Source organism: Polypterus senegalus, chromosome 4 (genome assembly GCF_016835505.1).
Source record: "Polypterus senegalus isolate Bchr_013 chromosome 4, ASM1683550v1, whole genome shotgun sequence".
Lineage (NCBI taxonomy): Eukaryota > Metazoa > Chordata > Cladistia > Polypteriformes > Polypteridae > Polypterus > Polypterus senegalus.
In genome coordinates, this window is record NC_053157.1 from 23,325,700 (window position 1) to 23,352,245 (window position 26,546).

A 26,546-nucleotide genomic window follows, 5' to 3' on the forward strand; every position below is an offset into this window, starting at 1 on the left:
GGGCAGGCAACATGATCATTTTAATTTTAAAATAAATACCGATTTTCATTAACTAAGAAAAATGCTATGCCCTTCTTGTTTCTTCAGTGTTCTGAAACATGCAGTGGCGGCACACAAATCCGTGAAGTACAGTGCATTGATGCTCAGTCAAAACGACACCTTCGGCCATTTCACTGCCAGGCACTTGGAATGAAGCCCCCTACCGTCCTGTCCTGCAATAGTGAAGCTTGTTTGGAATGGTACCAGACACCTTGGAGTGTGGTGAGCATTTTAATAATACCCTCTTAACTATTCAAAATTGTTTGTGGTTGTACATAAATGTTTGAGCTGTTTCGTTTTGCACTGAGATTTCTTTTAAACATGAATGCCAATAAAATGTATTCCTATTAAGTATACTTCCATTTATAAACTCACAATGCGATTATGATAATAATGGTAATGTTGACCCATAAGTAGAGATTCATCATATACAAGGGGGAGTCAAGCTAAAGTTAGAAAATGGGATTTATTAGAAAATGGAGCGAACCTTAACAAAACTGATCATGTCATTTCTTAATGTCATCTTCACCCTTCTCAATGCACTTGCACCTCCTTCCTGGAAGTGCCTGGATTCCAGCAGAATAAAAGGTTTTGCCTTGTCCTCACAACCACTTGTGCAACCGAGTTATTGTCAAACACTACATACTTAGGGGTACTACAGTCACTAATGCAAGTTACTCTGACTTGCTGGAGACCTATGTGAAGCCTGCTATTCGATCCAAGCGACCTGGACTGCTGTCTCAAGGGGTCCTTTTGCTGCAGGACAATGACACACACTGCTAAGAACACCACGGCTTGTCTGGAGAAACTTAACTTTGAGGTATTGTCACATCCTCCTTATTCGCCAGATTTGGCACGGTGTGATTTCCACCTTTTTGGACAGCTAAAAAAAGCATCTGGGTGGTCGTCAATTCAAAACAGCTGATGATGTGAAGAAAGTGGTGCACGAGTGGTTGTCAGGACAAGACAAAACATTTTATTCTGCTGAAATCCAGGCAGGAGGCGCAAGTGCATTGAGAAGGGTGGAGACTCCGTTGAGAAATGACATGATCAGTTTTGTTAAGGTTCAATCCATTTTCTAATAAATCCCATTTTCTAACTTTAGCTTGACTCCCCCTCGTAATATATAGTGTTCTGTCATTATTTTCAGTTTATAGAGGTGTCTAGAGCAAGAGGTCATAAAATATGGTACATTGCTACCAGACTTGGAAGCTGATTGCTCATTCTGTAAGCATTTGTTAAATAGTTTATCAATTAAGAAATAATAAATTGGTTGCTACTAGTATTAAAAAGAACTGTGTCACTATTGTCAGTTTTCTCTCTTATCAAGTAAGGTGTTGTTCAGAATAAACGTGAGGGATATATATATGGAATAGTAAATTGAAAGTGCTGTAACGAGAGCTTTCTTATAATCTGTAATTGTTTCAGTCCATGCAGACTTACAAACGTGCAACTTTGTGATTTTGTAAATGCTCATTAAACCAATGTACATATTTTAAAACTTTTATCTGTGATTACTGGAGCTTTGAAAGGAGCAGCCTTATGAAACTGTGTTGTGTATGATAATATGACATAAATTAAGCCTACTGTTTTCTCATAAAATCATTTTTTTTATTTAGTATGTTGAGAGAAGATCTTTTTTTCGTGAACATGATGAAGGGAAGGCGGCACGGTGGCGCAGTGGGTAATCCTGCTGCCACACCGGTTGACTTCCCGGGTTCTCCCTGCGTGGAGTTTGTATGTTCTCCCCATGTCTGCGGTACTCCGGTTTCCTCCCACAGTCCAAAGACATGCAGGTTAGGTGCATTGGCAATTCTAAATTGTCCCTAGTGTGTGCTTGGTGTGTGTGTGCCCTGTGGTGGGCTGGAACCCTGCTTGGGATTTGTTTCCTGCCTTGCACCCTGTGTTGGCTGGGATCGGCTCCAGCAGACCCCCGTGACCCTTTAGTTTGGATATAGCGAGTTGGATGATGGATAGATGGATGGATGATGAAGGGGCCTTAGCTGCCTTGAAAGCTTGCATTTGTAATTTATTTAGTTAGCCAATAAAAGGTGTAGTTGTCTTCTGATCAAGTCAAGTAGCCTTTGTTTGTTATTTCAATGATTAACAGGTAGTACAGAACAAAGTGAAACTAAAGAACGTTCCTCCAGGACCCCGGTGCTACACAAGAACACAGGACTACAGAAAGCTACACATTTTAACATAAAGTGCATGTGTTCAAGAATGTGCAAACATTGCAGGACAATGCAAAGACATACAGTGCAGCCCCATCCAGTACACATTTATGATATCTAAAGGTAAAAAAAGTAGCAGGTTGTGCCAAAATGTGACAATATCTTAGTAGAAGGAACAGATGTAAACATGACACTGGAAGTAGAAAGAAAGTAACAGTATGATGATAAATATGATAATAAATATAAAGACATAATGTGGTTGAGTGGAAAGGTGTGTGTGTGCTATCAGTCTAGTCCCTGAGTGTTTAGGAGTCTTAGGGCTTGAGGGAAGAATCTGATAGTAAAGGCCAGAATGCTTCAGTACCTTTTCCAGATGACAGAGGGGTGAATAATTTATGCAAGGGGTGAGTTGGATGCTCCACAATTCTGATGGCTTTGTGGACACTGCATGTTGTGTACGTGTGGAGGAAAGAGATATTCCAACGATCTTCTCAGCTGTCCTCACTATCCTCTACAGGGACTTGCGATCCATGACAGTGCAATTCCCAAACTAGACACTGATGCAGCTGCTCGGGATGCTTTCAGTAGTCCCTCTTTAGAAGGTGGTGAGCTTACTTCCAGGAAGTGAACACACTGCTGGGCATTCTTGTCTATGGAGATGTTGTTGAGAGACCAGGTGAATACCAAGGAATTTGATGCTCTTGATGATCCTGAGCTGTCGATGTACAGCGGAGAGTGGTCACTTCTAGTTCTTCTGAAGTCAATGACCATCTCCTTTGTTTTGTCTATGTTCAGAGACAGGTTGTTATCTTTGCACCAGTCCATTAACTGCTGCATCTCTTCTAATGACTCATCATTCTTGCTGATGAGGCCCACCACAGTTGAGTCGTCAGCGAACTTGATGATGTGGTTCGAGCTGTCTGTGCATTGCTGCACAATAAACCTTTATCTGAAGCTAATATATTTTGTTCTATTCCCCCGGTCCCCTCACGCCAATTTTCTGCAAGTGTGAATTCTACAGTTTGGGAATTTATATTATGTGATATCTAGTAATACCAAATGTATCTGAACACTTCCTTTGGTCAAATAACATAGAACCTCCAAATGGTTATAAATGGTGAACAATGCAAGTCGGAATGAACTTACAAATTGATTCATAGCCTGCCAAACGTGATTTTATGCCATGCTATCAGCCATCACCATCTGTTTACCCGGGAGTCCAGATTAAAGGTCTCAGATCTGACAATGCAATGTCATTTATTTACCTTTGGGCCAAGGTCACCTGGTCCTATGTACATTTATGAACAACCTTGTGTTTAAACATTGTGGCTGTGAAATACAATCCTTGAACGCCAAGGAAATAAAGTGCTGCTTAACCAGACTGGTGCCAATTAGGCAGGCCTTTCCTTCTGCTAACATTCCCAAATACTTCTTTTCTTCTTTCAGCTGCTCACGTTAGTTGTTGCCAGAGCAGATCATCTCCTTCCATATCTTTCTGTCCTCTGCATCTTGTTCTGTGAGCCCCATCACCTGTATGTCCTCTCTCACCACATCTATAAACCTTCTCTTAGGCCTTCCTCTTTCCCTCTTCCCTGGCAGCTCTATCCTTAGCATCCTTCTCCCGATATACTAACATTCTCAAATACTGTTTCTCTATTATTGTAATGAATCTGCAGGTTTTAGTGTCCTGGCAGTCCATTTCATTTTAGAAATGTTTGCACGTGATTTGTGGGTGTTTGTTCTTAATCTGGCGATGACATTTTGTGTTTGTTTCTTGTGTGGTGGCCAACATTTTGTCTTTCTATGATCGTGATTATGACTTTTATGGTCTCTTTGCAGATTGATGGCCATCATGCATATTCTGGCAGCATGGTCCGCCTATATTAGATGGTGCTGTGTGCTGCTCTATATCCAAGCTTTTGGATTTACTATGAAGAGAAACACTATGGTTAAGGTTACATAGAGAAAAATAAAAACAAGTGTGTGTGAGGATTTTTGCATCATAAATCTGAAGTAGAATGTGTGGTTTTGTGTTTTTTGATTTTGACATACGGTATTTTCTGTCTCTACTGGTATTCTGCCCAATTCCTAGTTAATGGCTTAATCATTGCCTTTTCCTGTTTGATTCTAGATATCTCTGGGTCAATTACACATTGTTTCAAGGTATCCATTACAGTTGTATTAATATTAGTCAGTGTTTTAATTTGTGATTTAGTACATTTTTTGTAAATTGTGAATATTTTCAGATGTAACATTGGCTTCTTTGTGGTTCCTTCTTGTTGTCCATCTTCTTGACAGATGTTGCTATTTTTTTGTTTTGGTATGAACATTTCCATGTTGTTGATGGTTCCTATGCATCGTTACTTCCATATGACGAGCCTTCATTTCCCTAACCCTAACCATATTTAAAGCTGGCTGCACACTGTTTCAGACAGTTCCATGTTGGACTGAAGAGGCAACTTTCTTCCACAACTATTTTTTTTTTTTTTGCAATAGGAGATAGAGAAAGACTAATAGACAAGGAAGTTAGTATTTTTCACTCAACAATTTTGAATAGTGTTGAGAATTTGGTGATTGAACTTTTTAAATCCTTTCTTCAATTTTCACATTTTATTCCAGGTCGTTCTTTCACTGTAGTTTCTTTGTCTGAAATCATAATAGTCAGTAGGCAGAACCATTCTTGGAAATTCATTTATTGTCTCTAAAAAGTCACATACCCACAAATAACATTTCCTCTCTGGAGCTGAGTGGCATTGAGGTAAGCTTTTCATCCATCACTACAAACTACATCCATACATCAATAAGCTAGGGGATTCACAGTATTCCTACAACATTGTGTGTACATCTCATGTTGAATAACACTACAAAGGCCACTGCGTGATTAAGGAGTGTGATTCAAAGAGCCAATGCTCGGCAAAGAATTCATTACAACCTTAACAACATAGGAAAGAAAGAGAAGATACCATTCTGCCCATTAATCTTCTCATTCTGTAATTTAGTCTTCTCATTCTGTCCGTTAGTTTTTTCTGCTTGTCTAAAATATATGGTAAATTGTCCCTGTATCTTATCCCCATATTGTTTATGTGCATAGTTTAGTCCTGTTGTGCATGTGCCTCTGAGGTTAACCTTCTGAGCTCAACAGAGGTAATAAGCACTACCACTCCAGGACATGTAGGGGCCCTGTTGCTGACAGTTCCATCTACTGTTTCTCCCACTCCCACTCCCAACTGACCTGAGCTGGTCCCTTTGCTTTAAAGAGGGTCATCTCATTCTGGAGAGAGCAGACTGCAGAACAGAGTTCCCACCTGAGTACCGACCACAGTACAGCACCTTGAACCTGATTACTGTGCTCTGTTTAAGTTGTTTGGACTTGGCAAATGATTAAAAAGGTGCAACTCGATGAGTAACCCCAACATTTCCTCTGTAATGAGTGTGTTCATTCGGGCGATGACAGCCTTCATTCCTGCATTACTTACCCCTTGAATGCACTTTTCCTTTATTTCTGTTGTTGTTGTTTAATATTTAACTGACATTATTGTGTCAGTAATTTTGTGTTTTAGTAAATATGTAAGTGCAAACATTGCACTCATCTGCATTATATCAGCAGTAATTCTCAGTCTCCTGTGTTACCACTGGCTCTTCTTGTTTAGCAGTGAATTGGCATCTCAAGAAACGTTTTCCAATGGTGAAGACTTGGATATCCAACTCTGTCCTACACACGCATGTCAACCAACTGACATCTTATGTCACCACTGCTCTTTACTTCTTGGCGGCTCACACTATAGATTTGAAGCACAGTGCACTGAAATAACATTTCATTTTCTGAATGCTATCCATTTTAAACTATTTAGTATCTGGAGTCTATAGCATCTAAAAAAAAAACATTGTGGGAGAGAAGCCATGAAGCAAATGTAAACATCTTAGTACAAGCAAAGACGAAACTATGCAAAAACTGGAATAAATCAAAGATAAGCATGACAGATGAATAAAAAAAAAATGATAACGGCAGCCCGTTTCTGGCTATTAATAGCTGACTATTAATGGATGAGTCACCCACTTGCTCACCTCAAGAGCAGCACCAAGCAGTGCCCTTCCAGTATCCCATATGTCAAAATTATTTTTGTTCTTTTGTGATATTTCCGATGCCTTTTTAAAGTATTTTTTTTTTCAACATTTTTTGTTAGATTTTTCATTCATTTTTGCTGTCTTTTTATGATGTCACTCTTTTTTGAAGATCACGTTTGCCTTCTCCCAATGCATCATTAACATTAAACAGGGATCAGTTGTCTTACATTTTGAGTACTATAACGTTTAAAAAGAGAATACTGCAGTATCTAAAGTATATTCAGAAAGTATTCAGACATCTTCACTTTTTTGCACACTTTTATTGTGTTGTAGATTCAATTTTAAATAGATATATTTGCTATTTTTATCCTAAAATCGACATTTAATGACCCATATTAAAGATTTGAAAAGTTCTGTATATATTTTTTTTAAATCAAAACTGAAATATGTCATTTATGTCAGTATTCAGACAATGAATTCATAACTTTGTGGAAGCCCCTTTGGCAGCAATTTCAGCTTTCAGTCTTCTTGGATAAGTGTACACAAGCTTTTCACATCTTGTCTTGGCCAGTTTATCAAATTCTTCCTGGCAAATTCTCATGAACTCCATTACATTTAATGGGATGGTCTGTAATCTGCCATCTTCAGGTCTCTCCACTGGTGTTCTTAGGGTTTAACTCTGGGCTTTGACTGGCCCACTCCAGTGTTGTCTTGGCTGAATGCTTTGGGACATTGTCATGCTGAAAGATGAACCGTCACCACAGTCTGAGGCCACGTGCATTCTGGAGCAGGTTTTCTTCAAGGACTACTCTGTATTTGACTGCATTCATCCATCCTTCAATTCTAACCATATTGTCTATTCCTTGCTGATGAAAAGCACCCCATAAGATGTTGTTGCCACCACCATGCTTCACCATAGAGATGGCATTAGGCAGGTGATGAGCAGTGCCTGGTGTTTTCCAGACCTAGTGCTTGGAGTCCTGTCTTTGTCTCAAAAGATCAGAGAATCTTTTCCTCTTGATTTCAGGGTCATTTAAATGCAATTTAGCAAATTGCAAGTGGGAGTTTGCCACTCTACCATAATCCCCTGATTGATGGAGTATTGCTGAAATGGTCATCCTATTGACAGGTTCTCTCAACTCAGCAGATTACTTTGGAGGCTATGTCAGAGTGACCATTATGTCCCTGGTCCTCAATTTGAGCCTGATATCACTGGCATAGCTCTTCAAAACTCTAATATAAGATGGTTTAGAAATTAATGAGTGATACACGACACAGTGAAGCAGATCACTGAATGGAGTCTGCCATACTCCATCTGGATTTCCCCCCCCATGTACTTCATTCTTCTCTTATGTCTAATTTTGAAATATTAACATACTGTACCTTTTAACTCTCCAGCAGGTAGAAAAAGGAGCAAGGAGTAAATCAGTTAGGCTGATTTTGTTCCTATTGACTAAAATAAGGTTATGTTTTTTTAATGCATTCTTGTTTATCATGATGTAGGTGAGTGGCAATTATGAACTTCATTATACACAAGACCGTAGTACTACTACTACTACTACTACTACTAGTACTATTTATTACGACTCCCACCTATTGTCCTTGTCCACTCTGGATACAGAACCATACTGTGACAACCGGGATAGATTCATTTTCTTCCTGTAAACCCTGGGAGACTCTTCATCTCTATTTTGCCAGCTTGGTATCACTTTGCCCAAACTTTTCTCAAGAACAGATCCTTTGTTAAATAAAACACACAAGACAGGAACAGACAAAGGGAGAGAAAAAAATAATAAAAGAATATATAAATTAAACCATTTTGCACTAAATGGTTTCAAAGAGAGGTCTTGACCCCTGTGTGTATGGTGAGGAGACCACCTCCAAATATTACAGAACTTCTCTCATTTCTCACTTCTTCTTTTTGGGTCTGATGAACTCACACTTTCTTTCTAACCAAGAGAGAGAGATAGAGAGGTTGGGAGCCTCCGCTGATAGCACGTTACCTTACTCACCACGCAATGAACGTCCTGGATTGGGATCCAAGTGCAGCGGGTGACACCTCAGCACCACACTAGAACAGTGTGAAGTATTTTACGGTGGCCAGAGTGCCAGTCCTGCCAACAACCCCCAGGTTTTCCCTGTAGGTTGTAGGACCTGCTTGCAGGGCTGGATGCAAATTAACGTCATACCCATCATGCCTTGTTCAAGGGCCCAATGGAGTAGAGTCACTGTTGGTGTTTACGGGGTTTGAATCGGCAACTTTCTGATTGCCGGTACAGAGCGGAGTGGTGGAGTTACCAGTAGAGACTTGTCCTATTTCTAATTAATATATTGAAAAATTATTTGCTAAATACTTTTTCTTATACAAGTCTATTATCGTACATCTAGCTATCTTGAAATATTTAATATATTTTGGGTTGTTGTTTATATAGCCTACAAGGTAAGAGACACACTAGAGTTAAAATTGTATCTTGAAAACTAATTAGCAGATTTTGTCATGTGAGACAAATGGAAACAGCAAAAAAAAAAAAATAATGAAAGCCCCAAAGATATAATATGTGCAGATTTATTATGTGATTTAAAATGAATTAAATAGTCATAAAGACATACTGTAATTTGTTGCAAGTACCGTCTTTTTAAAATAACATTCACAGTCAATGAGCAAATAGGATCTGGAATCATTTCTTCATTTATAACATTATGTAGAAACCAATAATATATTTGTTTGACTACATTCCTGAAAATAGGTTAATAATAATAATATTATGGATGTACAGTTAGTAGATCTGAAACAGTTCATTATCTGTATCGATGCCTCTCTACCTTTTTGGCCTTATGGCCCAGTTTTGTCTATTTTTGAACAGAGATTACCCTTTATTACCAGTAATTTTAGTGTAAACTAGCCAACATGTTCCCCTGAATGGCTCACATTAATAAATAACAGTAAATACACATTCATCATTTAAATGCAGTGTCCATTTGACTTTTTAATGAGTAACGTGGGCTTGTGTGGTTTTCACAAGTTTGTTGAAATCAGAGGTAAGTGAAGAGAGTGCAGAGAGGATTACATTTTAGTTTGCTGTTGGTTAGCTAATCTTAAATTGTGGTGCACACATCATTCACAAGAGGCAAGAGGAGCTGTTCTGGACCTGTTTGCACTTTCTTATGTTTGACAGTTTGAGTGTCTGCTGACTTGTTGTACAAACACCATGGAATGTTTTTTTAATGAAGCCTCAAGATTTTCATTTGAAAAGTTTAGCAATTTTTGTCTGCAAGTAGCACGTTTTGTTTCTAAATGTCCTTTTATTATATAAAGCTTTTTTTGCTTTCTTTTGGTAGTACCACACCACAGATAAAGCACAATGCCAGTAGCTCGCCACATTTCATGGTAAATCTATATCTCAGAAAATCTGAGTTGTACGTTCTTTCATCATCCCTGTTTAGTTCAGGTTTTGGGATGAATCTTGTGATATGAAATTGGAAGAGTTTAGAGTCGTTGATGCTACAGGGCATTTGAGGAACTTGTCCGTGGTTGTTGGCTTTCTTAATAAAGCATGTCATGTATAACATGTTGTCATCTTCTTGTAACTGGACATGTGTCATTTGTTTCAGTTCCCAAATATGCAGGAGCAAAAATGTCCCTTTGACTGGATGCAAAACGGAAATCTGCATTCAGTAGCCCCCTAAAGTGATGACTAATTTATTTATGTATTTAAACTTAACCTGATGACCCTTCTAGAGTGCACAGTGACACACATTTGGGTTGTGACCTGAACATTATCTAGATAGATAGATAGACTACATAGACAAGTATTGGGAAGCCTGATCATTACACCAAAAGGGACTTTAATGACATTGCATTCAAATTTATAGACTTTAATATGGAGTTGGTTGCCCCTCTGCAGCTATCACAATTTCCACTCTTCTTGGAAGGCTTTCCACAAGATTTATGGAATTTTTCTGTGGGAATTTGTGCTCATTCATTTTGTAGCATTTATAATGTCAAGCACTGATGTTGGACAAGAAGGTGTGGCTTCCAGTCTCTGATCCAGTTCATCCAAAAGGTATTCGATGGGGTGGAGGTCAGAGATCTGTGTGGGCCAGGCAAGTTTTTCCACACCAAAGTCATCCCACCATGTCTTTATGGATCTTGCTCTGTGCACTGGGGCACAGTCATGCTGGAATAGAAAAGGGCCTTTCCCAAACTGTTTCCACAAAGTTGGAAGCATAGTGTTGTCCAAAATGTCTTGGTATGCTGAAGCATTAAGATTGCCCTTCACTAGAAGTAAGGGGCCTACCCAAACCCTGTAAAACAGCCCCACGCCATTATCCCTCCTCCATTAAATTTCTCAGTTGACACAGTGCAGTCAGGCAGGTAATGTTCAGCCAACATCCGCCAAACCCGGGCTCACCCCTCTGGCTGCCAAAGAGAGAAGTGTGATTCATCACTCCATAGAACACATTTCCACTGCTTCATAATCCAGTGGTGGTCTGCTTTCCACTGCTCCATCTGATGCTTGGTATTGGACTTGGTGATGTGAGGCTTGCATGCAGCTTCTAGGCCATGGCAACCCATTCCATGAAGCCCCCACCGCACACTTGATGCCAATGGAAGTATGGAACTCTTCAGCTATGGAATCAGAGGAGCACTGGCAACTTTTACGTATTATACACCTTAGGAGTTGTTGACCCTATTCTGTGACTATGTGTCTTCCGCATCATGGCTGAGTTGCTGTTGTTCCTAAATCCTTCTACTTTCCAATCATACCACTTACAGCTGACCATGGAATATCAAGCAGGGTTGAAATTTCACAAACTGTCTTATTGCAAACCTGGCATCCTATCACAGTACCACACTTCTGAGCTCTTCAGAAACACTAATTTTGTTTCACAGATGTTTCTAAATGGAGACTTCATAGATTGGTGCTTGATATTATACACCTGTGTAGATAGATAGATAGATAGATAGATAGATAGATAGATAGATAGATAGATAGATAGATAGATAGATAGATAGATAGATAGATTAAATAAAAACAGAAAATGGTAAAGGGCTGGGACCAGCTGGGTATCTTGTAAAATTCAAAAGAATAAAAATGAATTATTAAAGTATATAAAGAAATGGATGCCTCAAGTCCCATGTGCTTTCCATCTGGAAATAAGCTTCTCTATTGTGGAGCTCTTTTCACTCAGTGAGCATAGGCAATGACTTCCAGTGCCATCTCCCTTTAAATAGACCCCTGGGTTATAGTTGGACGTTATGTGATGGCCGTCCTGAGACTCATCCTAAGGTCTGCAGTAAAGAGAGATGAGGTGTTTAGTGATCGCTTTTGCTTTGACACTGTGGTTGGCTGTCTTGCTTGATAGAGCCATTCAGATGCTCCCAAAGTGCTCACGTGCAACAACAGATAGTTAGATAGTACTTCATAGTTGACCACAGATTAGAAATGTAATACAGTTCAGTTTTCCAGTTCAGGATTTCTGGGGTGCAGATCGGACTCATGAGATGAACTAACTCTGGAAAGGGCATCAGTCCATCATGGGGCCTATTCTTGCCTACCACCATCCTTACTTATTATAGAACATACTATTGCATGAAGTGCCTATACCTTAAATAGACAGAAAGGTACTGAAGTGATTATGGGATGAGTGATTGTCTTTCAGCATGATTTTTTTGGCTGAAATTTTTGCCAGTGTCCTGGCTTGCTACTGTTACTGTTACTGATGGTAATGCAATTGACTGGTTTCATTGAACTTCACTGCCTGCACTATGGTGGTACGATGGCGCAGTGATAGTGCCGCTGCCTTGCATTAAGGAGACCAGGATTCACGTCCTGGGTCCTCCCTGTATGGAGTTTGCTTGTTCCACAATTTCTGTTGTGGATTTCCTCCAGATGTTTCAGACAGGGCTAGATGGATTGGCAATAATCAGTTGGCCGTAGTGTGTGGTTAGGGATTGTGTTTGTTTCCATCTTCAACCTGTGATAGACTGGCGCCCTGTCCAGGGTTTGTTCCTGCCTTGTGCCCTATGCCATCTGAGATAGGCTCCAGCACTCCCCACAATCCTGTTTAGGACTAAGCAGGTTAGAACATGAATGACTGACTGTATGTGCTGTTTTCGTCATTTTCTTCTCCATATGTTTTCTGTTGCTGTTCCTTGCTGACATTTATATATTACTTAATGTCATATTTTTGTTAATTTGTTTTTCAGTCTTCAATGTTGTTTCCATGCTTCTACGTTTGCTTTATAGGGTCACAGGGGAGGAAGACCCTTCTCCAGTATCATGGAGTATAATGTAGGAGCCAACCCTAGAAGGAGAACCCATCCTTCACAGTGCACACTCAGCTCACATACAGATCCATCCCTTCGTTTTTAAACCCTCTTAATCCAGTTCAGGGTCAATGCTAACATTGCATGCAGACCAAAGCTGGACATGATACCAGATCATCTCAGTGCTCATGTACTCGCCATCCTTTATCAAACCTTAGAGAAACTTTAGAGTTATTGAAGGCAGTGGCATTTCCCAGCAGCAATGGGTTTAAAATTAAAACCAAATCTGCATGTGATACTGCTCTGTTACAGTGCAAAGTCACTCGTGTACATCCACGCAAACATATAAATATCCAGGCTTGAGGTAATCAACTTAACACTGCACATCTTTGGCATTTGTCCTGAAACTTGGCTGCCCACACAAAATTCACACCAATATCAACCACACTAGTACTGGGAGGCTAACCACTGTGCAATCATCACTATTCTTCATGTGTTAAATTTGATTTTGTTAGGGCCTTAAACCTTCATTGCAGTTTTGGAGTGATGCTACACAGTAAATTGAAATGGACAGAAGACAGACAATGTAATGCTATCATTTGACCCATAAAAGAGAAGGCCATGGTCCTGAAAGGTGCAACTGGTTTACAAGTAATACTTACTATCCTTTTAAGAGCTTCTATTTTTTCACAAATTTACCAGCACAAAAAGAGCAACCGTGAAGACAAAATTAGTTATTTCTCAGGAAATGCTGTGATGAGAAAAGTTGAAATGTACTGCTGTCTCACATCTTCGACCCCCTGTGCCTTTGGTCTCTCTAATTGCCTTCCTGGGGGCCTCTGCATGTGCACAACTCAAGTCACAGTCACAGTCCAGTGTCACTTTGTGACCTTTTTTCTTTGATTTTACTCCTATTGCATCCCTTTGGCTATTTGTTGGTTAGTTTGAGCATAGGAAACGTACAGGATAAATAAAATGTAATACTGTATAAGAGTAATAATAATAATAATAATAAACCATTAAGTAGTACTGTAGTATTATTTCTTACTCACACCAATAACTCAGAGACAGGTGGCAGGTTATACGGTTACCGAAGAGTCAGAAACAATAATATCATAAAACAAACACTTGATATTTTACAGAAGCTTAATGAAGAGCTTCTGTAATAAGCCAAAAGTACCCTGAGGACAAATAAAATGCTATCTATCTATCTATCTATCTATCTATCTATCTATCTATCTATCTATCTATCTATCTATTGTGGTCTTGTGCCTCCTCCAGACCGCGAGGGGGCGTCCGTCCTGGTTATGTAGGGGGCCTCGGGTAAAGGGCTTGGAAGCCCAGCCCTGTAGGGACCCATGGCCACCACCAGGCGGCGCCCCGGCTGGGGACCACACTATCTATCTATCTATTATATAGTACCTTTCATATCTATCTATCTATCTATCTATCTATCTATCTATCTATCTATCTATCTATCTATCTATCTATCTATCTATCTATCTATCTATCTGTTCTAGTATGTATGTATACACTGTATATACTGTGTCAGGGTTGGGGACCATCCCGTTTAAAGTGCACAGAAATAAAAACAACTGTTACAAAGGAAAGTTATCTCAGATGTAGGCTAAGGATATAAAGGGCTCTCTTTGCAGATCTCCATTTGGTTCTGTTGTAATCAAGAAATAAATGACGACTTCTGGCGATGGTGTTCTTTAATAACCCCTAGGTGGAGGAAGTGGGACTTGGGGTGCTGCCAGAAGAGATGTTAGAGGTCACCATGGGATTTGTCCAGTGGTTGGTTGGTTGTCTGTAAGTCGAGTGTTGTTTCCATATAATGTTATACACAAATTTTATTTATCAGCACCCTTTTTATTTTTAAATTAAATTTTTTTTCAATTAGTATTCATTATTTTAGACTCTGTTCTGTATGGTACTTCCTTACATTAATCATTATTGTTTCATTTCTTTATGGCTTGTGTTAGTGCATGTAGACATACAATAAATATCTTAGATCCCAGCTTAATTAGTTTGACCTACAGCAGTCATAACAACAGAAGATTATACTGTAGTCTAACAGAAGATTGTACTTCACTTTTTAAGGAGTTTCTTTAGTGACCTAAGCATGTCACTAAGGGTGCAATAAAGTTTATCATATGGATACCATCTTTTAATGTCTGAGATTTCCTGTAAATGTTCGCAAGGTGCTCAAGGATGCTTGGAGAAAACAGCTACGAAAGTTGGTATCCAGGAATCTTAAACCTGTGTGTGAAGGAGAGGCTAGGATGGCTGTATGTGAATGTGAAGATGCAAATAATTTGAAGAAACAAATATTATGAATTTGTTGGATGGTTTTATCTAGTGAGACTATTTCCCTAATCAGTTTTTAGTGAAATGATCACAAACAGCAAACACCAATGTGGAATTAAAAATGCAATACTGTGAACCAGAGGCATAAAGCAGCACTGATTTAAAATGTCAAGCAACTTGTTTTAATTAATCATATTTAATAAGCAGTGCTGGGCTTGCAACAATCATTATGTATTGTTAAGCAATTGCACAAGTCCTGCTGTTTTACAGTTTTTTCCCATTTTTGCTTATTTTGTCAGGCAACTGTTAGACAGGTCCTTGTACGTTAATTATATTGACTATTCATTAACTTAGTTTCCATCCTACTTTCTGTATTGTTAAGTCATTGAAAACCTAATCTTGTTCCAGCAGCACTGTGAACAAGGCAGGGATCAGTGTCACAAACCCATCGTCATTTGTAACTAGAAACATCAGAACGAATACTTACCTGCAATCTCATCACAAAAAGTATGCAAAATGACATCTGCATAAGACAGAAACATTTTGATGCTGAGTGCTGTGGACAGATGAAGTTAAAATTGAACTTCTTGGCCAAAATCAGAAAAAGGTTTGTTTGGGGGCATTTGAAGCAGGCAAAATCATGCCATCTGTTAAGTATGGAGGTGGCCCGGTATGTTTTAGGGTCCGGTGGCAGCTAGTGGCACAGGATACATTGTGTGAGTACAGGGAAAAATGGATTCCCCTGAATTTCAACAAATCTTTAAGCAGAATGTCAGACAGTCAGTCAGGAAACTTAAGCTGAAAAAAGATGGCATCCCTAACAAGACAATAATCCAGAACAAACTTAAAATCTACAATGAAGTACCTCAAGGGACATAAGGGGAACGTTCTGGAACAACCCTAAACATGCTGTGCATGCAAGAGAGCCCAAGAATATCTCACAGCTGCAAACAAACTGCAAGGAAGAATAGAGAAAAAATGCTCATGTCTGGCTACAGAAATGTTTGAAAACTATGATTGTTGCCAAATGGGGGATTATTAAGTACTGGCTTAGCAGGGTGCCGAAACCTTTGCAAATATCTATAAAATCCACCGTCTGTCTGTATGTATGTATGTATGTCTGTCCTCTTTCATGAGAGAAATACTTACAGATTTAGATTGTGTTTTTTCAATAATTTGCTTGAACATTCCGGTTGATTTTACAACTACTCTCATCATGCTAAGTATCATAGTTCACTTGCAGGAGTGATTAGTTTGTGCTAATCTAAGACAGAGGCTGCGGGCCGAGGGGAGGGGAAAGTGTGACGTCAGGAGTGGGGAGCCAGGCAGGGCCCTCTTTACTTGCTGTTTCACAAAAATTAGGGCTGAGCCGCAGGAAACAGCTTGTATATATAATAATATATAATATATCTCCTATATAATAATAATAATAATATATCTCTTTGCAGGCTCGGTCAAGGTATGTAACGACCCGCCAAGGCTGCAGACACTGTCACCTCCTACTTTTCCCACAATGCAGAGAAGCCGTCCTATGAAGGCATTTAGCCCCGCCCCTTCCAGCCCTGCTATTATATGTGTCACTTTTGGCCAGAGCAACCTGTGAGACAGAAGTCTCCTAAAGAATGATAAAATTCTAATTTCTCTTTGATTTGAACTCCCACTGCAGGGAAACATGTTGACGAGTGCCATTTCAGTTCTCCAACCATCCATTATCCAACCTGCTATATCCTAACTACAGGGTCACAGCGGTCTGCTGGAGCCAATCCCAGCCAACACAGGGCGCAAGGCAGGAAACAAACCCCGGACAGAGCGCCAGCCCACCGCAGGGTGCACACACACACACCCATACACCAAGCACACTCTAGGGACAATTTAGAATTGCCAATGCACCTGACCTGCATGTCTTTGGACTGTGGGAGGAAACCCACGCAGACACGGGGAGAAGACGCAAACTCCACACAGGGAGGACCCGGGAAGTGAACCCAGGTCTCCTAACTGTGAGGCAGCAGCGCTACCACTGCGCCACCGTGCCACCATTTCAGTTCTTTTCTTTTGTATTTTTTTACTCTTCAGGTAAATAAAAAGAACAACCCAGTTGTTGCCCTAAAATTTCTTGCTCCAGTCCAGAGCTATCATTACTGCACCCGGCCACAATATATACAGTATACGCAGTACTTGTGTGGCTGCCTGAGGAAAGTTTCACTTTGGCCACCTGTCTTTCTGAATCCTGTTTATATATACAGTGTTTATATACTGTGTGTGTTGTGGAATGTGAGGGCATCCCAGAGCTCCAACCACTAAACACAACTCAGCTGAAAACAATTTCAAGGGTAAAATAAAATAATGTTTATTTTATAATCATACCTTAACAGAGTAAAAGGCAGTCCCATACAATATAATTGAAAGAGCAAACATCTCTGTCTCCTTTCACTGCAGCCTCTGTAAGGCTCCTCCAACTACTCCTGATTCTGACCCTGAGGTAGCTGAGGTGCTGGACCAGGGAGTAGTACATCTGGTGCTATGACACTGCTTAAAGAAAGCACTTCCAGGTCATACACGACAAGTCCTTGGCAATGCTGCAGGTGTCCAAACTAGTTCACTATCAGAGGAGCACTACCATCTGTCACAATGGGGGTCAAATTGTTAATAAAATCATTTTGTTCCTCATCCATTCATTATTAGTTTCTCTCAACTGGGACAGACATTGACAAACCTCCTGGCCGGGTTGCACCTCCCTTCTTGTTGTCTTTCTATTACGGCCTACCGGTCATATAGAGAATTATCCTCAATCTCAGTTGAGTCCATCCACTTCCACACTTAAAAAAATATATATATACTGTATATATATAAACTGCTCAAAAAAATTAAAGGAACACATAAAAGGAAAACACATCAGATCTCAATGGGAAAAAATCATGCTGGATATCTCTACTGATATGATACTGGGTAATGTGTTAGGAATGAAAGGATGCCATATCGTTTGATGGAAATGGAACTTGTGAACCTACAGAGGGCTGAATTCAAAGACACCCTGAAAATTAAAGTAAAAAAATGATGTGGCAGGTGAATCCATTTTGCCGAAATTTCATTGCAGCAACTCAAAATCGTACTCAGTAGTTTGTATGGCCCCCACATGCTTGTATGCATGCCTGACAACGTCACTTCTAATGAGACGACAGATGGTGTCCTGGGGGATCTCCTCCCAGATCTGGACCAGGGCATCACTGAGCTCCTGGACAGTCTGAGGTGCAACCTGGCGGGGTCGACTGGACCAAAAACATAATGTCCCAGTGTCAATTGGATTTAGGTCAGGCGAGCATGGGGGCCAGTCAATGGTATCAATTCCTTCATTCTCCAGGTACTGCCTGCATACTCTCGCCACATGAGGCTGGGCATTGTCATGTACCAGGAGGAACCCAGGACCCACTGCACCAGCATAGGGTCTGACAATGGGTCCCATGATTTCATTCCATGGATATGCCTCCCCAGACCATCACTGACCCACCACAAAACCGGTCATGCTGAATGATGTTACAGGCAGTATAACATTCTCCATGGCTTTTCCAAACCCTTTCATGTCTGTCACATGTGCTCAGGTTGAACCTGCTTTCATCTGTAAAAAACACAGGGCGCCAGTGGTGGACCTGCCAATTCTGATATTCTATGGCAAATGCCAATCAAGCCCCACGGTGACAGACAGTTAGCACAGGGCCCACTAGATGATGTCGGGCCCTCAGGCCACCCTCATGAAGTCTGTTTCTGAATGTTTGGTCAGAGACATTCACACCAGTGGCCTGCTGGAGGTAATTCTGTAGGGCTCTGGCAATGCTCATCTTGTTCCTCCTTGCCCAAAGGTACAGATACCGGTCCTGCTGATGGATTATGGACCTTCTATAGCTTTGTCCAACTCAACTAGAGTAACTGCCTGTCTCCTGGAATCTCCTCCATGCCCTTAAGATTGTACTGAGCGACACAGCAAACCTTCTGGCAATGACACGTATTGATGTGCTATCCTGGAGAAGTTGGACTACCTGTGCAACCTCTGTAGGGTCCAGGTATCGCCTCATGCTACCAGTAGTGACACTGACTGTAGCCAAATGCAAAACTAGTGAAGAAACAGTCAGAAAAGATGAGGAGGGAAAATGTCAGTGGCCTCCACCTGTTAAACCATTCCTGTTTTGGGGTCATCTCATTGTTGCCCTCTAGTGCATCTGTTGTTAATTTCATTAACACCACAGCAGCTGAAACTGATTAACAACCCCCTCTGCTACTTAACTGACCAGATTAATATCCCATAAGTTTCATTGACTTTATGCTATACTCTGATTAAAAAGTGTTCCTTTAATTCTTTTGAGCAGTATATATACAGTGGTGTGAAAAACTATTTGCCCCCTTCCTGATTTCTTATTCTTTTGCATGTTTGTCACACAAAATGTTTCTGATCATCAAACACATTTAACCATTAGTCAAATATAACACAAGTAAACACAAAATGCAGTTTTTAAAATGATGGTTTTATTATTTAGGAAGAAAAAATCCAAACCTACATGGCCCTGTGTGTAAAAGTAATTGCCCCTTGTTAAAAAATAACCTAACTGTGGTGTATCACACCTGAGTTCAATTTCCGTAGCCACCCCAGGCCTGATTACTGCCACACCTGTTTCAATCAAGATATCACTTAAATAGGAGCTGCCTGACACAGAGAAGTAGACCAAAAGCACCTCAAAAGCTAGACATCATGCCAAGATCCAAAGAAATTCAGGAACAAATGAGAACAGAAGTACCTGAGATCTATCAGTCTGGTAAAGGTTATAAAGCCATTTCTAAAGCTTTGGGACTCCAGCGAACCACAGTGAGAGCCATTATCCACAAATGGCAAAAACATGGAACAGTGGTGAACTTTCCCAGGAGTGGCCGGCCGACCAAAATTACCCCAAGAGCGCAGAGACGACTCATCCGAGAGGTCACAAAGACTCCAGGACAACGTCTAAAGAACTGCAGGCCTCACTTGCCTCAATTAAGGTCAGTTTTCACGACTCCACCATAAGAAAGAGACTGGGCAAAACGGCCTGCATGGCAGATTTCCAAGACGCAAACCACTGTTAAGCAAAAGAACATTAGGGCTCGTCTCAATTTTGCTAAGAAACATCTCAATGATTGCCAAGACTTTTGGGAAAATACCTTGTGGACTGATGAGACAAAAGTTGAACTTTTGGAAGGCAAATGTCCGTTACATCTGGCGTAAAAGAACACAGCATTTCAGAAAAGAACATCATACCAACAGTAAAATATGGTGGTGGTAGTGTGATGGTCTGGGGTTGTTTTGCTGCTTCAGGACCTGGAAAGCTTGCTGTGATAGATGGAACCATGAATTCTACTGTCTACCAAAAATCCTGAAGGAGAACGTCCGCCATCTGTTCGTCAACTCAAGCTGAAGCGATCTTGGGTGCTGCAACAGGACAATGACCCAAAACACACCAGCAAATCCACCTCTGAATGGCTGAAGAAAAACAAAATGAAGACTTTGGAGTGGCCTAGTCAAAGTCCTGACCTGAATCCAATTGAGATGCTATGGCATGACCTTAAAAAGGCGGTTCATGCTAGAAAACCCTCAAATAAAGCTGAATTACAACAATTCTGCAAAGATGAGTGGGCCAGAATTCCTCCAGAGTGCTGTAAAAGACTCATTGCAAGTTATCACAACGCTTGATTGCAGTTATTGCTGCTAAGGGTGGCCTAACCAGTTATTAGGTTCAGGGGCAATTACTTTTTCACACAGGGCCATGTAGGTTTGGATTTTTTTCTCCCTAAATAATAAAACCATCATTTAAAACTGCATTTTGTGTTTACTTGTGTTATATTTGAGTAATGGTTAAATGTGTTTGATGATCAGAAACATTTTGTGTGACAAACATGCAAAAGAATAACCACTGTATGTATGTATATATATATATATATATATATATATATATATATATATATAATGATTAGTGATTTACCCAATTGCTTGATCAATAAACCATCCAGTCAAAGCTCTTGAGAAATCGATTGATTCATCAGCTGGTGGAAACTCAAACTGCTAGCTGATTAACTCAGTTGCTGAATTAAATAACTGTCTTGGTTGACTATTGGAGCATTACATTATCATTTCAGCTATTATATTGTGAGCAGTGCCTGTTTATTAGATCCAGAAGTGCTTGTGAAAGAGCTGAAAGATTGGGGCTGATTTTGAAATCCTTCTTTTTATATATAGCGCTTTAAGTTGCCTAGGACATACTTAATTGGCTGAATTTATCAATACATACATAATATACCTATTGGTGTAATTTAGTTCCCTGTTTATGATGCATATTGATTTTTCTGGAAGTATCCATTTAATAATATTTTAGCTAATCCTTCATGTGTTTTACTTACATTTTGAACATACAACTGGATAACTGACAAGTGGATTACGTCACACAAGTAACGTGTATTTTTTTTTTTTACTTTTTTCTGTGGACATTTTTCAATTTGTTTCTCAATGTACGGCACTGGGTACCATTGGCTTGTGTTCTGTTATAAACTATAGTATTTTCTTCTCATTATTCATGAAAACATAAGATTTCATTTTTTTCTCAATCATCACTACAAGCTAATTCTTTTTTTATGATACCCCCAGCAAATGCTGATGCAGGTTTTTGTGAAGTATGAGTTGTGTTTAGGGATTTTGGTGCAGATGCATACACCAACTCCTGCTGCCCCGGGCACACACCCAGTTGCCCATATGGTTAACCTGGCCCTGATGCCTTGAGTGGGCTTTGTTCAGTATTCTAGTCCATTTTTCTTCCCATTGTTACGCTAATTGAGGGCCCTAAATTTGCCCTATGTGAGTGTGGGTGTGAATGTGAGTGGGTCCTGTGATGGACTGGCACGCCCTCCAGGGAAGCATCATGTATTGCACCTAATGCAGCTGCATTAACCACTCAATCCTAAGACCATACATTACGTTAAGTGGGAATGTCAGGTTATGTAATAAATGTTAAAATAAAAATAAAAATGCCGTAAAAAATTATGACGGTTATTTATTTACAACAAAATGCACTCACAGTTACTTTTATTGTCAATCTTTATATTTTTTCTCACTCTAATGGTCTGTGTAAAAACACTTAGTCTACAATCATCCTGAGCAAATTATTTCTCATTTAAATGTCTTTTACCAGACTTTAGCAAGGCACAGCTCTCATAAATCCTAATTATCTTCATAATCCTCAGGCACATCTCCCAGAGACGATGAAGCTATATTGAGTAATCAGATATTTCGTTTAAACAGCCGTGCCGAATCAAATAACATGACTCGGAAAGGAACTTGCTTTGCTTGTGTTAAGAGCTGTCTTCTTCATTTCAAAAGAACCAGATAACCTCCTCTAGTGTTAATTTTAGATGTGCTTATTTTAGGAATCTCAACAGACACTAAATAATGCTGATAATTTGGCTTTAAAAAGGGCAGATTCCTTGCAGAAGTGAAAATTGCTAATTTACCAGGTTTGTCATTAAATGTGGACAGCGCAGTGGTAAAGTAGTTATCATACTGCCTCACAGCTCCAGCATCCTCGTCTCAAATGGCTCTGTCTCTGTAAAGATTGCCTTATCTGAATAGGTTTCTCTGGGTTTATAGTTTGTACCCCATTTCAAAAATGCACATGTTAAGTTTATTTGCAACTCTATACTGTCTCGAAGTGAGGGAAGTGTGGATGTGTGCATGAATTTTCCTTAAGATGGCATGGCTTCCCATCTAGCAGCACTTCTTGTCCTTCACCCAAAGCTGCCTGAATAGGCACTTCCTCCCTGCAAGCCTGCAATGAACAAAGCAGGTTAAGAAAACTAATTCACGTATCACTACATGCTGCTCTGGCTAGAGAGGTTCATAATCTGTTTTTTATTTCTTTCTGCACTGCATAAGAAAAGAATCATCTCAGGTTTGTAAAGTGTATATTGAACTGTTGATAAGATAGATAGATAGATAGATAGATAGATAGATAGATAGATAGATAGATAGATAGATAGATAGATAGATAGATAGATAGATAGATAGATAGATAGATAGATAGATAGATATCCATCTATCCATCCCCAGGGGTAAATTTAGCTTTTAACAGAAGCTCTTTAAATAAATACAAAAACAGATCGATGAATACTGTATATACCATTAGATGAAAAGTTTTATAACACCTAATTTATTTCCATTTTTCTTAAAATGTAATCAGTTGAAATGCAATGAATAACATAAAATGGTGAAAAGGTAAGCAGTAAATTGCCAGAGGTTTAAATTTATAGTTTAGGTTAGCAAAAACTGAAAAATTTCAGGATATTAGAAAGAGACCTTCTTCAGGTAACAACAAATAGGTTACAACCAACAGATGTTCTGCAGCCATTAAAGTAAAATAAGCCTTCCAAGTTAAAATAAACAATTTGCACCAGTGGCCCAACTTTTGCTGATTACTTAAAAACTCACTTTCCGCCTTAAGACTGAGGTGGAACAGACTGTGTTACTACACCCTCTGAAGTACGACCTGGACAATAATACACTGTAGAAAGTTGTAAATTCCTCTGTTACTGGAATGAAAACGGCAATTAACAAATGAAATGAGACAGAGCGTTATTACCCTTACAAGTGTAGGCCCTTCATTTAAAGAAATTGCAAAAAAATCAAAGTGTTTTTGAGTACAGTGATGTCCTACACAATCCAAAGGCAAATGGAAACTGGAAGAAGCTCTTTAAGCAAGTCTTATTTTCTACTGTGAAGAGGAGACTTTGTGTTGTAGGTTTGACATGAGAAGTGGAAGTAAGAAAGCCATTCCTTAAAGAACAAAATAAGGCCTTGAAATAGAAATGAAGTCTAGAAAAAAGTCTTATGGGCCGATAAATCTTTGGTTCGTCATGCAGGGTGTTTGTGTGCCGTCGAGTTGGTGAAGTGATGGTTCTTCAGTGTGTGACACCAACTGTCAAACAAGAGGAGGAAGTGTGACTGTCTGAGGTTCATTTGCTGGATACAGAGTTGGTGACTTGCACAGAGTGACTGGCATTTTGTATCAAAAGTGGCTACTTTAATGATTCCTTGACTTATTTTTTTATTTGCCATTGTTTATTTGTGCTGTGTCTTGATTTCATGAAACATTAAGACATTAAACTGTGTGCATTTTCTTAAAAACTGAAAAAAACGGAGGTGTTCTAAAATGTTTGAGTGGTGGTATACACACACACACACACTATGGTCTAAACACGGTACCAGACTGACTTTAAAACAAGAAAATTAAATAAAGAAAAAATCTGACTTGGCAGTACCAGTCCCAGTGCGACATCATGCAGACGTATTGCTTGTAGTATTTAGGACCCCCAGTCACATTTCTTCACATTCTTCTGCTAAATAATTTGTTAGCGAAAGTTCTTCGTGTTGGTCTGTCAGAGAGAGGATGTGCAGCATTGTTCACAATGGCACTCAGTTTTGTTTTAATCTGTTCCTTGTTTGCTAAGACCTCCAGGAGTCCAGGGTGCATCTCATAACTGAACTTACATTTACAATTAGCTTGGTGATTTGGTAGGCGTCTGTTGAAGTGATGTTACCTGCCTTGTACACCAAAGTGTAGAATATTACACAGGCCATCACAGAGTTGTAGAAGATGTGAAGAATGTCACTTCCCATATTAAAGGAACACAGTCTCCTGAGGAAGTAGAGCCTTCTCTGCCCTTTCTTGTATAGTTCCTCCGTAGTCCGAGACAAGTCTAACCTGTCATTAATGTGGACCCACAAGTACTTGTAGGAATGGACCACCTCTATATCCAGTCCCTGAATAGGGACAGCACATAGAAGCTCTCTGGTGTGGCTAAAGCCAATAACCAGTTCCTTGGTTTTTCTGATGTTAAGGGGCATGCAATTCTCTTATTACCAAGACACAGGATTCGCCCCATGACTCCTGCACTTTTATATCTCATCCCCTTAATCAATACACCCTACACGTGCAGAAGATGCATGTGGAATAACAGTCTGTCTTTCAGCTCACATAGTTAAATGTAAAAGCTTGCATTTTTAAAGTCATTAACTTTTTTTTGTTGTTGTTGTTAATTTCTTTTTCTCTAGTGTTCAAAGACCTGTGGTGTCGGCTTTCGCGAAAGGCTTGTCTACTGTCCTCAGTATAATCGGTGCAATGGCAAACAACGGCCAAACAGCACAGAGCCTTGTAATGAACAGCCTTGTACGCGGTGGGTCATGGATTCGTGGAAAGAGGTAATCCTTTCTATGCTCATATACTGTATGAAGTGCCTTTAGAAAGTATTCAGACCTTTTCTTGTTTTCACATTTTCTTATGCAACAACCTTGTGCTGAAATAATTTAATTTTTTTTATTCTCATTAAGCAACACTTAATACCTCAAAATGACAAAGCAAAAACAGGATTTTAGAAATTTTTGCAGATTTATTATAAACCACTGAAATATCTCATTGACACAAGTAATCAGACCCTTTCTTCAGAACCTAGTTGAAGGGCCCTTGACAACAATTATAGCTTGGAGTCTTCTAGGTTGTGATACAGTAAGTGTCTCACACTTGGATTTCAGGATTTACTGTCATTCTTCTCTGCAGTTGCAGTTCTCTCAGGTTGGATGGAAACCATCAGTGGATTATTTTGTTTGGGTCTCCCCAGAGATGTTCGAATGGGTTCAAGTTATAGCTGTGGCTGGGCCACTCAAGAACATTCACAGAGTTGTCCTGAAGCTATTCTTGTGTTTCCTTTGTTTTGTGCTTTGGGTTATTGTCCTGTTGGAAGGAGAACCTTCAGTCCAGGCTTAGGACAGAGCACTCTAGAGCAGGTTTTTGAATCATTTTCCTCTGATGATGATACCTGGCAGGTGTTGAAAGCTCGGGAATAAAATACTATTTTAAGATATGTGATATGTTTTTTTCTCTTTGTGGATTTCTATATATTGTGAAGTCCAGGGGCACGTACAGCCACCCTAACCCAACACAGACAGGTAGAGACACAAGTTTATTCACGTGGGGAAGCACTTTTTCTGTGCTCCCCACAGCACAGTACCTAAAGCACCAAATACAGTCCAGCACAAAAGCCTTTCCTGCTTCTTATCGTTCGCCTCCACTCCTCTCCTGGAAAGCTTCGTCCACCTCCTCCCAACTCTGGCAGTGGCGGCTGACTCCTCTTACACGACGCCCAGAAGGACTCCAGGTCCGGGTGTGGCGGAAGTGCTGCTAAATAGGGCTGAGGTAAGGTCCAGGTGCCCCCTGGTGGTGGCCATGGGTTCCAGCTTGGTTGAGCTTCCATGCTCCAAACATGTGGCCCCACTGAAAACCAGAAGGACTGTTCAGAAGGACATTTTGTAGATGTTCTCCTACCGACAGAATCCTCATTGAATTCAGTGAGAGTATTCCCCGATGGGACTGTAACTAGTTTATGAAGAAAGGTGGAACCTTTCATGATTGGATTAAAGTCACTTCCAATTACAAAATCAGTGACTCCTCATTGGCGAGTTCTTCTGTCCATCCAAGTTCTCATTCTTTGATTTACAGGTCTTTGTTCTGAATTGTGTCCTTTTTGCACCTTCTGGCTCAAGATGTCTCTGCAAACAGGCCGCTCCAACGATGTTAGTGCAACTCTGATTTATACCTTTGGTATCAGATCAAGTACAGTCTGAACCTGGT

The 26,546-nt window shown here is 39.9% G+C and overlaps 1 protein-coding gene across 1 annotated transcript in view; it reads left to right on the top strand.

Annotated features, from left to right (window-relative positions):
• The window catches only part of adamts12 (ADAM metallopeptidase with thrombospondin type 1 motif, 12), a 623,896-nt gene that overhangs the window by 547,970 nt on the left and 49,380 nt on the right, over nt 1–26,546 (top strand). The window contains exons 21-22 of the mRNA XM_039750336.1: nt 88–261; nt 24,974–25,120. Coding sequence (XP_039606270.1) covers nt 88–261; nt 24,974–25,120 — 321 coding nt within the window. The remainder of the gene's footprint in view (nt 1–87; nt 262–24,973; nt 25,121–26,546) is intronic.